At 44.1% G+C, this 16,490-nt stretch overlaps 1 protein-coding gene across 3 annotated transcripts; it reads right to left on the bottom strand.

Moving 5' to 3' along the window:
- Nucleotides 1-688: 688 nt before the first annotated feature.
- On the bottom strand, nucleotides 689-16,487 carry LOC148819304 (acyl-CoA dehydrogenase family member 11). Of its 3 annotated transcripts, none has more exons than XM_088935842.1 (15): nucleotides 16,424-16,487; nucleotides 14,454-14,727; nucleotides 13,396-13,628; nucleotides 12,501-12,600; nucleotides 11,678-11,795; nucleotides 10,701-10,843; nucleotides 9,259-9,408; nucleotides 9,049-9,143; nucleotides 8,485-8,584; nucleotides 7,237-7,416; nucleotides 6,808-6,900; nucleotides 5,886-5,993; nucleotides 4,528-4,699; nucleotides 2,903-2,969; nucleotides 689-2,367 (listed from the first exon to the last, which is right to left on the bottom strand). In XM_088935842.1, exons 2-15 carry the CDS (start codon nucleotides 14,718-14,720, stop codon nucleotides 2,238-2,240), a joined length of 1,956 nt encoding a protein of 651 aa, XP_088791968.1. In that variant the 5' UTR covers nucleotides 14,721-14,727; nucleotides 16,424-16,487; the 3' UTR covers nucleotides 689-2,237. The 3 variants fall into 3 exon arrangements, with proteins under 3 accessions (XP_088791968.1, XP_088791970.1, XP_088791969.1); XM_088935844.1 differs by having other exon boundaries at nucleotides 7,237-7,377; XM_088935843.1 differs by lacking the exon at nucleotides 16,424-16,487 and adding an exon at nucleotides 15,059-15,175.
- Between the last annotated feature and the right edge of the window lie 3 nt (nucleotides 16,488-16,490).

Genomic DNA, 16,490 nt, shown 5'->3' with positions numbered 1-16,490 from the left:
GAGCCTGTCGCTGGATGTGTACCTACTCTGTGCTCAGTTTGCAAAAGATCAGTAACTAACCTGTGAAGGTAATGTGTAACCAGCCCGAGTGGCTCTCTAACAATAGGCCGACATGCTTCAGCTGTACAGAATTTAGGAGCCATTGATTGTTTTTCTCAAGTCTTTATATTAGAATTTGATCACATTCAGTTACAATCATAAAGTTAACAAGATAGGACTTGAATTAGATGCATTTACCTTGGAACCCTGTCAGAGGGCTGGAGGAAAGGGCTTTGCCTTGTCGTGTGAATCATTGAGGCCAGTAAAGTAATTGGTGGGTCAGTGGGGACAGAAGAGAAAACACTGCCCCCCATTTTCTAACCACATCTTCAGGTCAGGGTCGCAGGGGAGCTGGAGCTGCAGGTCAGGGTTCACCCTGGACAGGATACCAGTCCATCACTGGACAGGCACACAGTAAAACACACCCTGGACAGGATACCAGTCCATCACAGGACAGGCACACAGATACAATCCTGTGGTGTTTTTAAAACTGTGAGGATGAGACCTTTGAACGTAAGATATAATACACCTCATTTGATATTCACCTGCAGTTTCACAGACACAAAATTTTCATATTATACCTTATGCTAATTTAGGTAAACAAGTCTGGTAAGAGTCTCTTTTGAATCATTTGACAGAATCAAGGACAGATATTATAATTGATGTATGTTTATTTTTAAACAAATCCTATATTTTATACCATACTCTATATACTTTATTACATATGTAGAACATTTATAGAATATTTCAAACTCAGGATAAGTATCATCATAATCAGATTTTAGTGTACTTTAGGCACAACCAATATGCTACTGTCCACTAAACCACCATTGCCAAACTTACAGCCTCATTTATAAAACTGTCACATGATTGCTAGATTACATCCATAATTAGAATCTACTTTTTTGAATAGCCAATTATTAATCAACAAATGTGATGATTTTAACGTTTTTGTACTAGCACAGGAGAGATTAAAACAGGTCCTCTGCTTTCTTTCTCATTCAGCCAGTGGCACAAAAAGACATGTGATGAAGGTCAAAGTTCAGCTGTCCTTGACAACACTGCAGAGCTCAAAGGTGCCCAGCAACACACAGGGGTCACTGCTGCACATCGAGCAGGAATTAGGAGTAATAATTGTTTGAGATTAACAACAGAAACAAACCTGATCCCTGTATTTTAAATTGTGGTAACAGTACAAAGCTTAGGAATCTTTTATAAATCTGGTGTAAAACAATAAAAGTATAATCAATATAAAATATTGACTGAAAAACATTAACGTTCTGAGAATAAAAAGTAGCTGAGAACATTTTCTCAGCCATTCTACTACCAATGTACTCTACTGTGACTTTTGTTTCCGTGCAGCGTTCACTTTATGAAGAAATAATTAACATTTCTTGACAGTACTGTCGTATCACCCAAGCCTATAATCATTTATTTGCCTTCCAGATGCCCTTATTCAGGGAATTCTCTGTAATCAGTTCATCTTAAACTCTTTACTGACAAGAACAAGGCAAAATGACTGACAATCAAAAATTAGATGTTACCAATCAGGCGATGACGAGCCTACAGTACTCATCTCGACCCTTGATTTCGCTGAATCGGTTTATACTCTTTCCCCTTGGCGCTACAATAATACACTTAAGAGTGGTACAATAAAGGTCTTACTTACAGTAGGAATACACAAGGAAGCAAAAAGCTTTTTTCAATGGTGTACATACTTCTGGTATGAACTCTCCAAGAATGATAAAAATGGAACTGAAGCACAAAGTATGAAGGAAATAAATTCCTAGAAGATCAGTGTTTATGCTGTTACTACAAAGGCCATTTTCTGCTTTTGAACTGCTCTCATAACCTTATAGCTACAGTACGTAGCTGCTCTACTGATCTGACCTTCACTTACAGTACATAAGAAAGTCGGGATCAAATTGTTACTCCTATTTTGATATCCTATATGATTTTTTTCTTACCACACTCCAAATTACAGTGCTTTGATCATTCCTTCTTAATATTACAAATATAGTTCCTTTCTGCTTAAAAATAATTAGCAAATCATCTGTGTAATACAAGGTTCCAATATGTTTTTTAAAACAAGATAATTACACTGAAAAGATCTCTGAAAACTGACAAGCAGATTGTAAAACCTGCAGCAGGTTGGAGAAGGTCAGCCTGGAGACTGGTAACACAAATGCAGACATGGATCACAAGGCACTGTGAGTGATAACGGGACTCCCATCATACACCAGGGCTGTGTCCATGGCAACTGCCTCCTGCTCATAGCAGCCATGCATTTCCTTGGTAACCACAGGGCACAGGTCTTGCTCACACCATCTGCAGGGTGACCAAAAAATACCCATCATTTAAAAAAGTCCCATAATATCAAAAAGAACACACAGAAAACCAGTATTATTGTTCAATATTCTACCAGTACTGATGGAATTCAATTCACAACTTGATCATTATCTGCTTCAGGCCCTACATGAGGCTCAAGGTAAAACTGCCGTGTTTCTGTGAGCTCCATTTTGTGGTTGGTTTTCTGTTCTACTTGTGTGAGTGGGACACCAAGTCTAATGGCCTTTAATATGGCAGGATTTCTACCTCTCTGCTGGAGTCCCCTGGATAGAAAGGCTTTGCATGGAGTGCAGAATAAGCCTAAACTCTTGAGGGCTAAAACAAAACCTGTTTAATTTAGATAGTATGATGCAGCTTCCTACAGTATGAATACTAAAGTAGTCTGTGCCATTGACAGGACTTGGCTGGGCATCTTCAACACGGGACAGTCAGGAGCTGAATTCAGCACAGCACAGCTCTTTCAGCAGTTTTCACACCGGGCCAGTAGCTCTTGAAAGTCTTGGAGAAGATGTACCTCAGTGCAGCGTACAGGTCTGTTTTTGTGGCCCCCTCCCAGGCAGCATGGTCTACCAGCAGGGCACCTGAGGGAAGACAGCCGTGAGACATTAAACAGGCATTGTGACCCCTCTTTCACCCTGCCTTACTCAGCTTACTCACATTGCCGGGCAGGGACGCAACACAACCCCATTCCTCCGAGCTGGGACACCCCTTTCCCTGCCCCCCCAGCAAATCCTGGCAATGCATAGCACAATGTCACACATGAGTGGCAAACCTTTTGATTAAGATTAAGGTCAAGATTAAGATCACTTTATTAGCCATATACAATTTCTTGCAATAGGAATTCGTCTTTCGCACACCCCAGCTTGTTCTCCATGAGACACACACACAGACAGGGAGAGAAGCTGGGGGTCAGAGCGCAGGGTCAGCCATTGTACAGCGCCACTGGAGCAGTTGGGGTTAAGGCCTTGCTCAGGGGCCCAACGGAGTAGGATTCCTTTGCCAGCCATGGGATTTGAACCAGCAACCTTCCGGCTACAGGCGCAGATCCTGAGCCACAGAGCCACCGCTCCACCACTTGAGCAGCAAGTAAAGCCTTTTCCCTTAACCAGGGTTCCTCGCACCATTAATAAAGTTCTGCAGTGAGTGCAAGACGCTAAAGGAATCAATGTAAAGACATAATATCTGTGCTGTGTACATATTTAAGGAATTAATCATGTATTAGGTTTTGATTTCTACATAAGCATATTTTGAAAGTAGAGAATATTTTCATAGTGAAACACTGCCCTCTGCTGACAGGCAAGACGTATGGCTGCAACCCAGTCCAAACAGCATTAGAAAGGCTGTACTGAAGATGTGATTATTCAGTAAAAACCAAGTATCAGAATTAAGCTAATTTTATACACAGCATACAAAACAATTTAAATACAATTATTGGAAGCAGGGTTACCACCTTATAGCCTGATCATCACAGAAATTAAGCAAAGCTGGGCATGGTTATTACTAGGTTTGGGCATTTTTAAGGTTCCTACATTGTTCCTACACAGAAATACATCTCATAGGGGAGTGACACCACAGTTGCCATTAACAGCTATTATTGTCTTTCTGTTTACAGCAGGACTTGAACACTTTGCCTGGAACCATATCAAGACGTGAGTGGTGTTGATGGACCCTTTCGACCAGAATTACAAAACCAGTGCCGAAACATGGTCACCAGGGACAGTGTGCTGTTTGACTTTAAACCTATGTCCTGACTACATGTTTATTGAAGATCCTGTGGCATCCAAACGTAGCGATGTTAACCTTTAACCATCTGCCCTACCTACATTCCATTTTGGGCTTTTACAATATGAACTTCCTAAAGATCCCCATTACTTCAATTCGAGACGACCAATTTCTTACTTCTTTGCCTGAACTGCTATATAGTGGGGCTGCTGCTGCACAATGGCTACATGTTATCCAGCTGGGGACTACACTTCAGTGACGGGTGAACCGGACCTCCTCCTGTCTGTGCAGTAATTTGGCTTCAAAGGTGCTGCACAAGTGCAAGGAATTACTATTAAGTGCTGGATTTGGGTATTTACAACTGGCAGGCGAGTAAAAGCTTGGATTTAATCCTAACTAAGACCGGCGGATAAGTACCCATGTAGATGCGTGCCAGGCTGTACGCCAGGTCTCGGGCTGCAAGCTCCAGGAAGCTGGGGGAGCGCTGTGCCGCTGTCCGTACCAACTGCCCCAGTCTGCCGAGGGCGCTGTGCACTGCCGTCACAGCTGGGCCTAGTTCCCGTTTTCCTGATGCCGTGGCCAGTTTACTCTGGAATGCACATGGCACGCACAAGGAAGAACAGTCAAGGCATGACTTAAGACAGTACTAGAGTGAAGCCTGAGCACTAAACCCTTAACCTCGTCCGACAACTAGGAACTGTGGAGAGCCCCTTGTGAACTACACCCTTTTTGATGTATGCTGTAGTTTAGTACCGTACACACTTCATTTGTTGCAATGAAAGGGAACAAATATAAATAAAGGAATACTTCTGAGGTCAGCTACCAACATACATATGTCCATTATCTAAAGGCTTTATCCAATACAAGGTAACACACCCGAGGAAGGTTCCACAGCCGAAACGTTGTGTTCCCTTTCCTCTTTTCAGCTGGAATAAACCTTTACTTGTTCCTTAACAACATACATATGTCCATTATCTAAAGGCTTTAGCCAATACAAGGTTATGGGGGAGCCTGAGCCTATCCTAGAAAGCAGTGGGCGCAAGGCAGGGTACACGCTGGGTGGAACGCCAGTCTAATGCTTTTCAGCACGGAAAGCCTTTACCTGTTCCTACACAGAAATACATCTCATAGGGGAGTGACACCACAGTTGCCATTAACAGCTATTATTGTCTTTCTGTTTACAGCAGGACTTGAACACTTTGCCTGGAACCATATCAAGACGAAATACCTGGCTATCATTGTGCAATTTCAAATTCTTTAAATTACTCTGAGTTAAAAGAAGCTGGGTGGATGACAGAAACAGCGCTACTGGATTGTGCAATCTAACAGCCGTGAAAAAGGCTGAAAGGAAACGTTCAAAAAAGTAAAACTGAAACAAACATGATAGATTTACAGGTTTTCACTGGCATCAGTGTATGCTGCTGTTTGTTAGAAGCTAGTTGGCCAAAGCAGCCTCAGACTGGCATTCAGAATTAAACCCTGCGATCCGCCGTGTACCTGCAAGCGTTAACACCACTCCAGTCAGGTGCTGTGGAGATCACAGCGTACAGAGCAGCAAGTCGCTCCAACAGGAGGGCAGGGTCAAACCCTGTGTGCGCGGCTACATTCTCTCAATAGAGTATCCAGACTTTTACTGACTGGAGATCACAAAGTGGTAGGATAGGAAACAGAAAAATAATAGGCGATTCCTCCTTTTAGGAAAGGAGGTGGCATTAATCCCCTTTGAAACTGCCTCCCAGCGGACCACACCAGTTGCCCGCCTGTGTGTAACTCACCTTGGCGTCAGTGAAGAAGGCTTCCAGAACCCGGCCGTGGCTCTTGGCCACACATCGCAGCACGTCCAGGGACAGGATGTTCGTGGTGCCCTCCCAGATACTCAGGACCTGCGAGAGGCAGAGACAGACATAGTGGAAACGTTAAAAGGAATAGTTTCTAGTTTATGTGCTCTCATGACAGTATTCCTCCACATACAGTATTTCACATTCTACTGTATTGTATCCAAAACAAATAACCATTCCTGTAACTTGCAGGCTTCATAGGGAACTTAAAGATCATCAATGGCAAAAGACCTGGAAACAGCAGAGATTTAAACCACTCAGTTGCTTCAATGACATCCCTTCAAGTTCTAACAGAATGAAAACTATGACACAATGCGACCAGTCTTGACAAACAATCATTAAGGTCTATATGCTTTTACTTCCTGGGGATACTTTTTCATACTAAATGTAAATGCTGAATGTTATTCAATATCCATGGGATTGAACAGATCCATCCATTCATCTTCTAACTGCTTCCTCCAATTGCCCAGCAAGCACCAGGCGCGAGGTACAGTATGACACACCAGGGACGAGACACCAGCCCCTCACAGGAAGACACAGACACAAACACACACACACTCACACCAGGGCGTTTTCCCAGAAGCCAATTCACCCACCAGTAGGCCATTGGACTGTGGGAGAAAATCAGAGCACCTGGTGGAAACCAGTGAGAAGATACAAACTCCATGAAGATTGCACTGCAGGAAATGAACTTAGGGCCCCAGCACTGCGAGGCAGCAATGCTCATGAATGGGACAGTACTCTTTTACTTACAAGCAAGCTTAAGAATGCTCAAGTGTATTTCTCACAATTTATCCCTCTAAAGCCCCAGATAATTCAACCCACAGTCAGATTCTGAGCTGATCTCTGGAGACCCTACCTGTGCATCTCTCAGCATTCCTGGCAAACCCGTGTCCTCCATGTACCCCTGTCCACCGAAACACTCCAAGCCCTCGGACACCACAGACACAGCCTGGCAGAGAGAGACAAGAGGACGAAAGCAGGGCAAGAGAGAGGGATGAGAAGAAAGAAAGAAAATTAATGCTAACGTTCTTGTTGAGAATACGAATTCAAATGAACTAGCTCCCAGCAGAGTCTTAGAGTAGTTTAACAACTACTTTTCTGTCTCTTCCATGACGTTTCCAGAGTTAGTGATGAAATCTGGCTTCAGCTCTAAATCATTTTACAGCAGCTCCCTCAGAGGCTTGTATTTACATCTCTAGAAACCGTCCAAAATGGGCACTGGGAGTGGGAGAAATGACACGAATGTTCACATGCCCACACTCAGCCATCTCCATACTGGCAGTACCTGTTTCCCAGTGTACAGTTTGGCCACGGGGGTCAGCAGGCGCAGCAGGTGCAGCTCCAGCTCGGAGGCCGACCCCAGCTCCTCCCGGCCCAGCAGGCGGCACACGGACATCATGAGCAGGAAGGCCGCGCGCGTCTCCACCTGGCCCGGGGACAGACACAGCCACGTCTGCAGGGCAGCCTACTGCATACATATCCAGTATTACATCACCACTACTTAACCACACTGTGGAAGGTAGCAGAGTAATTGCAGGGATCTTTACCAAAAGGCATGTTAAGATAGAATGCCTTTTGGATAGATAGAATAGTTTCAGTCTTTATCTCAGTCTTCTCTCACACTTTGAGTACTTGTCCTGTTCTCTGATATGTGATTACTTTTTAACGCCTTGTAGGAGGAAATTAGTTGCTGCAACTATTAAAGCAAGACAAAAGCTGTCTTGCTTTAATAGTTGCAGCAACTAATTTCCTCCTACAAGGCGTTAAAAAGTAATCACATATCAGAGAACAGGACAAGTACTCAAAGTGTGAGAGAAGACTGAGATAAAGACTGAAACTACACAAGACTGTCTCCTGCTCTTCTGATGGAGAATGTCCCACAACAAAGTCAGACATATTTTCAGAAGCTTTTATCCAAGTAATCAAAACAACATGCAGCACAGTGGAGGAGTCTGTGACATTTAAATGCAATACTTCTCATCATTTGTCTTACTGCTACCGTATTGTAGTGGTTCATTTAAAAAATGCAGTAGAAAACTCTTTAACAACAAAATTACAAACTGTGCCAAATATACTCTAATGTTTTACATTTCCAAGCTTTGTTTGCTTCTGTGTGTTTAATCAGATTTCTGTGATATTTTATACCGCAAACATTCCAGAAATATTCCTCTTATTTTTCTCTGACTCTGGGTAAGTTCACAGGGTCTCAGTCTGATTCACATCTGGACTTTCAGGTGACTAGTCAAGCACTTGCCATGGCATCCAGCTTGGGTTCTAAATACCTCTTACTTTTATTACCACAGTTTGTCATTATCGTGTTTACAAAAAACTTGGATGAAAGTAACCTTGCCTTTATGCACAGTAGTATGTTCCCCATTAACAACAAATACCTTACTGTGTTAATTGGTTAATTAACCCTGTAACAGGAAGTGTTCTTTCCTAGGACGTCTTTCACAGGATGTGAAAGGTATTCACATCATGGACTGCAGAACCCCCTTCTCTTCTGTAAGAGCTGGCAGCAGTTCCTGTTTACCTCCATCCTGGCCAGGGTCTGCATGTGGAGAGGATGATCCTTGAGGAACTTCCCAAAGACAAAGCGCTTTGTGGTGTATTCCCGGCCCAGAGCAATGATCCTGCCAGGGAGAGCAGATTCTTTATTGAGAATACTCCTAGACCGCGGTGGTTTTCATTCGCTTCACCAAATAAAATCTCACTTATCTGCCGAGATCCCTTTTTTAATACATCATACACTATTACAGCATATATAGCACATGTGCATTATTAAGTCAATTTAGAAAATACTCCATTGGTAGTGTCACCGACTGTGCCACTTTGAAACCTGACTTGGTCTGAGATCTGAAGTCAGGGAACAGGATGCCTACTGCACAGGAGAAACGGCATCTGTACAGAGACACTCAGATCAACAGCATATGAAGCAAGACCAGTCCCTTATTGAATAAATGCAAGTATATTTAGCACCCTAAAGATGTGCTCATTTGCTAGCGATACATCTAAAAACATTTGAGCACTAGATGAGACGCTTGAGGGAATCAGAGCTGGACTGCGTGTTGGTGGAGCAGTGAAGCCCATGACCCACCTCCTCATGCCAGCCACCGCTGACACAGTGTTGTGGAGGCGGGTTATCGTCAGCATGTTGGCAATGGAGGCCACTCCTCTGCCTTCCTCCGATACCTGAAGGAGAGAGACCGGAGAGGGATCAGCTAGGGAAGGCAATCGCGGCGGCCCTTTCTCGTTGTCTGTCTGCACAATAGGGTCACCGGGACACACTCTGAGCCCTGGCGCTCACCCTGTGGGCTCGCAGGCCGTCCAGGAGCAGCTCCGCAGTGGGCACCTGCCTGGTCCCCAGCTTGTCCTTCAGCCGCTGGACCTCGATGTTGTTCAGGTGGCCCAGCTCGTCCCGCACCTCTGCGTAGAACAGCGACAGCCCCTTACTGCCCTGGGAGGACAGCACAAAGCACAGGTCACCCAGTGGGAAGGCTCCAGACCCCCACGGCCGTTTCTGGGAAGATACTTTCCTCCACAGATCTACAGGTAGAGCCACGGGTCTTGGATCATTCACCTCCGAACAAAAAGAATCGAACAGACTCCTCTGGCAGTGACTATTCTTTTACTGTAGTAGACTCCCACTCTCGTTCCTGGTTCCTTTTACTTAATCTGCTACGGTCCTTTACCTTCCTCCTTTTCAACCGAGATTCAGGTTCTTTTCCAGTTCTAGCATCTCTCTGGGCTGTTTCTGAAATGCTTTCTCAATGTTTAACGAGAGAGTATCCATGCATTTTCTGACCGCATCTTCCAAATCAGGGTCGCAGGGGAACCAGAGCCTGTCCTGGCCAGCAAAAGGCGCAAGGCAGGCAGGCGCACCCTGGTTGGGACGCCAGTCCATCGCACAGCAGACACACAGACACAAACATTTACAGTTCACACTCACACCCAAAACTAATCTTCCCACAAGCTAAATAGCCTAGTAAGACTAGCATGTTTTTGGATTGTGGGAAGAAACCAGTGGACACAGAGAAATCCCATGCAAACATTAGGAGAACATACAAACTCCACGTAAACAGCACCCTAAGTCCGCAGCTGAACCCAGGACCCCAGCGCTGTGAAGCAGTAATGCTAACCACTACACCACCAAGCTGCCTGCGAGAGAGCATAATGTGGTGAACTGTGCAGCAGCTTGTAGGTTGAAAGCTGATGCTTGTACTGCTCCACCAACCTTGCATGACATTAATCTACCTTCTCCATATCCATCCTGCCATTTGGCTTACAAGACTTCAGAAGCTGTTTTGGCCATGAAAAGACATAAAAAACAAAATTATAACAGATTAAAGTCTATGTTTAAAAGCAAAACATCGAGAAGCTGCATAGATCAAGTGCCAGTCACCAGGAGTGTGGTGATTTTCTGTGGAGGATGAAATGAGCAACTTCCAGTAGGTACTAAGAAGAAGGAAACTTCTGAATGGAAAGTACACTACAAAGTCAAAAGACAAGGAATTATTATTCTTTTATCCAATTAACTGAGCTCGATTCAGTCTGTAAAAATTACTTAATTTACAGAATATTCAGGAGAAGAAGAGGATTGACTTCTACTCAAAGTGTGAGAAAGCAAAGGCAAAGAACCTTATAAACAGATTACAAATGCCATTGAACATGCTGATTTTGTATTTTGCAGGTTAAGGTACAATGCCCCTAAAAGCAGGTAAAAGGTTTATAAATATCTGAGATATTCACCTCTACAGTTTGGCCAAGGGAGTCCTCCGCTCTCCCCAGTGTCAGGGTCATGTCAGAGTCGGTAGCAGAAGTGAACCACTTGAATCCGTACAGTTTGTAGGTCCCGTCGGACTGCAGACGGGCTATTGTCTCCGTCCCACTGGCTGCAGAGAGAAAAGACAGAGCTGATCACCTATAAGAATGGCAGAGCTTCACCCTGATCTACATTTCCTAATTCCAAACTGGAGGCACTTAGTCTTATCTGGTTATTGTTTAGATTGTTTGTCAAAACAGTCGTATTTGTTCTCATTACTGCTAATGTGTAAGCACAAACAATTTCAATTTTTCCATGCTAATCAGTTAAAATACTATATATATATTATATTTATACAGTATATCCTAGTTCAATTGTTACTTTTTCTGTCAATCTGATTCAGTAGTTTAACCATGCTTAATTGCGAGATAATTTGTTATAAATGTATTTCCTGGCAGTGGTCTCCAGAGAGCATAAGGAATGAATGATAACATAATATATGATGCAGAGAGAAATTCTCTAAGGCAAATGAAATCCTACTCTTACAACTACCCTTCTTAGTGAGGTCAATACTCTGGACTGGAAGGTCACATGTCCAGATCCTAGATGGGACACAGCAGTTGCAGCCTTGAGCAAGATACTTCTTGCAAATTATGAATGCCGCATTTTACAGTGAAGTTTCACTGTAAGTAATATAAATGTGGTTTGTGTTCATGGCTTATCTGTTTAAAACTAAAATGAAAGGATTCTCCAACATATTTTCATTTCGGAATCTTCCCTTTAAAAGGCGCTACGATGACATTGCCAAATACCTTCTATGTGTCACAGGTAAGCCCATCTCTGTTACTCTGTTACTGCAGGAGGAACATTGCCGTCTTTAGACCTCCTGTACATCTCCAGAGGCAAAGCAGCTTAGAAACCACAGTGCAGCAGCTGTCAAGCACAGTGTGTCAGTGGTCCTTACCCACGTCAGAGCCCCCCTTCCGCTCTGTCATCCACTGGCCAGAGGTCCAGAACTGCTGAGGGTCGCGAGAGGTGAGCCGCTGGAAGGCTTTGTCCAGGGGTCCAGACTTCCCCAAGGACTGGAGGATAAACACAGCAGATTGGTCAGCAGCAGCGATATCACCCCGCAACTCACAACTGGAAACTGCTGGAGCTCAGCAGGTGTGAGCCAGATCAGTACCTGGATGGGAGACGCCTGGGAAAGCTGAGTTTGCTGCTGGAAGAGGTGTCAGTATCGGCCAGTAGGGGGTGCTCACCCTGCTGTCTGTGTTGGTCTTAAATCCCTAATATAGGGGGGCAACTATACTGTAATAAAAAGTGATGTCCTTCAGACTAAATGTAACACTGAGATCCTGACTTTCTGTGGTCATTAAAAATCCCAAGGTATTTCTTGTAAAGAGTAGAGGTGTTAACCCCAGTGTCCTGGCCAAATTTCTCCCCTGGCCTTTACTAATCATGGTCTCCTAATAGTCCCCATCTCTGAACTGGCTGCATCACTCTGTTCTCCTCCGCACTGACAGCTGGTGTGTGGGGAGCGGACTGGCGCACTATGGCTGCTGTCGCATCATCCAGGTGGGGCTGCACATTGGTGGTGGAGGGGATCCCCATTACCTGTAAAGTGCTTTGAGTGGAGTGTCCAGAAAAAATATTATTACCACCTTGATAGAGAATTACTATATGTGAACTTGCTTTCCTGTCACCTTTTTTATAAGGGGTGCAGCCCCTGTGGGTTTGCAAAGATGTCTGCACCTCAGTGTAAATGATACAGGATGCAGTTCACTGACCTCAATGACTTTAGCTGCCCCATCAGTCATAGCCAGAGGACAGGTGTAGAGTCCAGCAGAGGGAGAGCAGAGGTATAGTTTGGACATCTGGTAGACACGGCTAAGGAAATATACACCAGTATCATCCACCTAATTTGACACTACTTTTGTAATACAGGATATACATTTTAGGCCTTTAATTCTTCTACTTGAAAATGCTGCTTCGTGAGAGACTGCTCAGTATCATCTTTCATTACATGGCTGGATAACTTGTTCCAGACTCCCACAAACTGCTCAGTCAAAAACTGCATCCTGTTCTTAGTTTTACATTCACTTCCTTGTAGTAACACATCTGGACACTGCACTGTATGATTTCTGAGAAGCAATGTTTCCATGAGGTCCACAAATATTTTGTGGTGTATAATCTGTGGTGAGTAATTTTCCACTGTTCTCTTCAGAATGCTGTGTATCCACTTGTGTTGTAGTCATCAACATCAGTCTCCGTTAGCTGTTTCAGTGATGCCAATTGCATTCTAATTGCATGCAAAATTACAAGAGATATTAGCAATGGAGTTGCTTCTATGTCTTGTATTTTATTCCTAACAATCCTAGCATTAAGATATAAGCATTTAATTACCTGTGTAATTTTGTTTCATATGATTAATACAAGATCATACTGTAAATCACAGGGTTATCCATTTGCTAACTGTGTCATCCAGTTCAGGGTTGCAACGGAGCCTGCTGTTTACGCTGTGAACTTACAGCAGGAACAGAGAAGGAGAACCTGACACTAGAATTTGTGATAGCATATTTTCTTTCCTTCTACTGTGCTAGGAGTCTCCATATGAGGACAACTAACAAATGCCCGTTCCAAAACTCAGGCACAAGAAACCACCAGATGTGTGTGTCACCCTACCTCCAGTCACGGAAAGTCCTCTCGTAGCCGGCAGCCACCAGCCCCTCCTGGGCCGAGATCTCCTTCATACGGCCCCAGGCGGGGCAGGTGAGGATGCGGTCAACACGCCGACCCCAGGCGTCATAGTGTTGCAGGCGGGGGGGGGTCTCCTCACACTGCCGGCCCAGAGCGTCCACTTCACTGCAGATCCGTTCCCCAAACCGCTCCAGATCTGCCCCGACTGCGCCCACAGCCTGTAACGCACATACACCACACATGCCCATTCTGTTCTTGTAATGCCGCTATTCCTATCTGAGTGAAAGTAGTGTCCCAGGGGCATCAGGAGAACCCGAAAGCAGGCAGAGCAGGCAGGCTGGCGTGGACAGCAAGCAGGCAGGCAGGGTGGCATAATGAGCATGCAGGCAGAAATAAACAGTCTAGAAAGTAAGGTTTTAGCTGAGAGATACAAGAGGCAAAGCATAAGGGGAATCCAAAAGCAAAATTAAAGTCAAGAGATGCCAAAAACCTGAAAGTATTAACAGAGCTGAGAATGCCAAAACGAATAACTGAAACTCTTAAGACTGAGCGCAGAGAGACTGGTCTAATATTGACAGATCCCAGTGAGGGAAGTGTGGTCATTAACTACAGACGGGTGGAACAGATTTTTAACCAGAGCTCGTAGTCACGGCAATCTGATTGACAGGTCTTGCTGAGGCTCTGTCGGTTGCTGTGTTGATCCTAGTGCGTCCTGCAGTGCTCCGGTGGGAGCAAGCATGACAGTTTTAACATAAGCATATCATAAGCTAATCCAAACCAGATCCGTTTTGAGATTGGAGTAGTTTCACAGACCACGAGTGGCATGGCATGGAAAACAATAACACTGCATTCCTATATGGTTCTACTTCCAAAAATTATTTCTTCTTGTTACATTTTTAATGACATCTGATCAGATTTCGTTTTGCACTATATCTAATTTGTTACCTCACAATGAAGTCTTAAAAGTCAAATATGTCTGTGCATAAGGGTTTTCTCATGTCTATGCCTATAAAGTGGTCAAGGAGAAGTAAAACCAGGCCCACCTGAGCAGGGAGGTGTCTTCTCAGGTAGCCCTGGAGCAGAGCGTCCTGCAGAAAAGGATTCCCGAGCTGGGGCCTCTCCTGGAAGAAGCTCCCTATGGAGGACCTGGAGAAGTGAGGCTGCTCCTCCCCTGCAGACACCTCCTCCCGCGGAGTCTCCACGCGGCCCCGCGGAGCGGTGAGGTGCGAGCTTCCTCTGCTCGCCCTGCGGCTCCAGGCCCCTGCCGCTGGCCGCCCGGCCAGGGTCAACCTCAGGACACGCGCGGCCATCAGGCACCTGCAACACAAACGACCTTCCGGTGTTTCTGATTCGTACAGCACGAGTCCACAGCTGGCCAGACACGGGATCAAGTATACTTTTTTCTTAATTATTTCAAGAAGACTTTGAAAACTGGGCTGTAATTATGTCTTTAAATATCATGACAATACACTAACACACACACAACTGCATAATGTGAAAATGCCTTCTTTGTGAAAGATCAGCATTAACTGCAATCGTTCTTAAAACTGTTGTTTACAGTAGCAGTAAAAGACTTAACATCGACCTCTCCACGAAAATACATTGTGATGGTCACTGCTTTTGCTATTACAACTTTTAGCTGGGTTACCTCTTGACTCCAATCTCCCAGTGTACGTGGCGCCCAGCTATTAAAGGTGTTCTAGATATTGTAGTGTTAGCGTAACATAAAGGCTAAAAGTTGTTTGACCTCAGCAACCAGATCTGCCAGTCGTTTGCCCCTGCTTGAGAAGTGAATATGAGGAAGCATACTGAGCTGTCTTCTGAGAACCTGTTGTCATCCGTCTTCGTTAAGTCACAGTAAAGGGTGCTGAAGTTTATTTACGAGTGCTTATTGCATGTCACTACAGCAGGATAGACTCAGCTTTTTCAGCTCCGTTAAGTTGCCCCCCCCCCCTACAAACAGCACAAACGATGAAACCCACCGCATTCATTAGCGCTGCGTTTGTGCCGTTGAAAGTAGCGTTTGTGCTGCTTTCGTTCCCAAAATATAGCGCCTTGTTTTTCGGGTGATTAAGTGACCACGCACAGTGACTTTGACCTCCAGTGACCCCGTCTGCCGAGTTCAAGGGCTGTTACGGGTGCGAGAGGAACGGCTCTGCAATTGTGTTTCTCTGTTTGCCCGGGTGGGGGGCGGTTGATTTTGCATTAATCTTCTGTGCGTTTGTGTGAGCAGTAAAATTAAATTTGTCTTCAATATCATACCCTCATCAGAAGAGCTGCGGGTGCAGCCTTAAAAAGCGAACATTAGCAAGCAACTGCATATTCTTTAAAAAAGGCTTTAACTAGTACGTCTCAATACTTATTAGCTCTATCATTTTATAAATCTGAAAAAATCAACAAGATTCTCCTTGTGTCCTTTAAGGAATGCGATGGGTTTAATCGTTTGTGTTGTTTGTGCGTGTGTGTGGGGAGGCAACTTCACGGAGCTGGGGTTTAATAGGGATCAGTGGCTATCCAAAAATGAAGGATAATAAATGTTATTATTGGCTGTCTTGAGATTTACAATCATTTTTAATTATTTCGCCAGCGTATGCAAGAAAAAAATACATTCTTTCTCCATTATCAAGCTCGGCAAGTTGGTCTATAATGAAATGAAATTGTATTAAACCATTCCATTAACTCTATACTAATAAAATACAATTTTTAAAAATCATTTAACTTATTTACGGGTGCTTTTTCTAAAAGATAATTCACAACAATTTATTCGCCTCCATTTCAAGTTCCCTACATTATTTAAAATATTATGAGCAAAACATGTTTAAACCCTAACTGCACTTTGAACTATAGAGGAATACAAGAAGTAGATTAAAAGTTCGGTTTACTCCGATTGCAAAGTTATCTGCACTTTAGGCTAATTTATGTTATGTCTAACATTACTAATGTGTTCCTAAAACGGAATGAGACTGACAGCACATGTATCAATTCTGTTGTTAATAAATTTATCACACATTACCTTTCAAGTCAACTCGACCTGCGCCTTGATGTTGTTGATCTCTCTCTTCCGCCGCCTCTCGGTCGGA

The sequence above is a fragment of the Atractosteus spatula genome, chromosome 17 (genome assembly GCF_055471065.1).
Source record: "Atractosteus spatula isolate fAtrSpa1 chromosome 17, fAtrSpa1.hap1, whole genome shotgun sequence".
Classification (NCBI taxonomy): Eukaryota; Metazoa; Chordata; class Actinopteri; order Semionotiformes; family Lepisosteidae; genus Atractosteus; species Atractosteus spatula.
Note: the sequence above shows the minus strand (reverse complement) of the source record. Positions and strands in the feature narration are given on the sequence as shown.

Excerpts from the sequence above, each read along its gene's own strand:
- LOC148819304 (XM_088935842.1), bottom strand. The coding sequence starts at position 14,720 with ATGGCCGCGCGTGTCCTGAGGTTGACCCTGGCCGGGCGGCCAGCGGCA. Across the intron at positions 10,844-11,677 it reads GAAGGGGGGCTCTGACGTGG|CCAGTGGGACGGAGACAATA; the intron begins GTAAGGACCACT and ends TTCTCTCTGCAG. Across the intron at positions 8,585-9,048 it reads GCGGTGGCTGGCATGAGGAG|GATCATTGCTCTGGGCCGGG; the intron begins GTGGGTCATGGG and ends TCTCCCTGGCAG.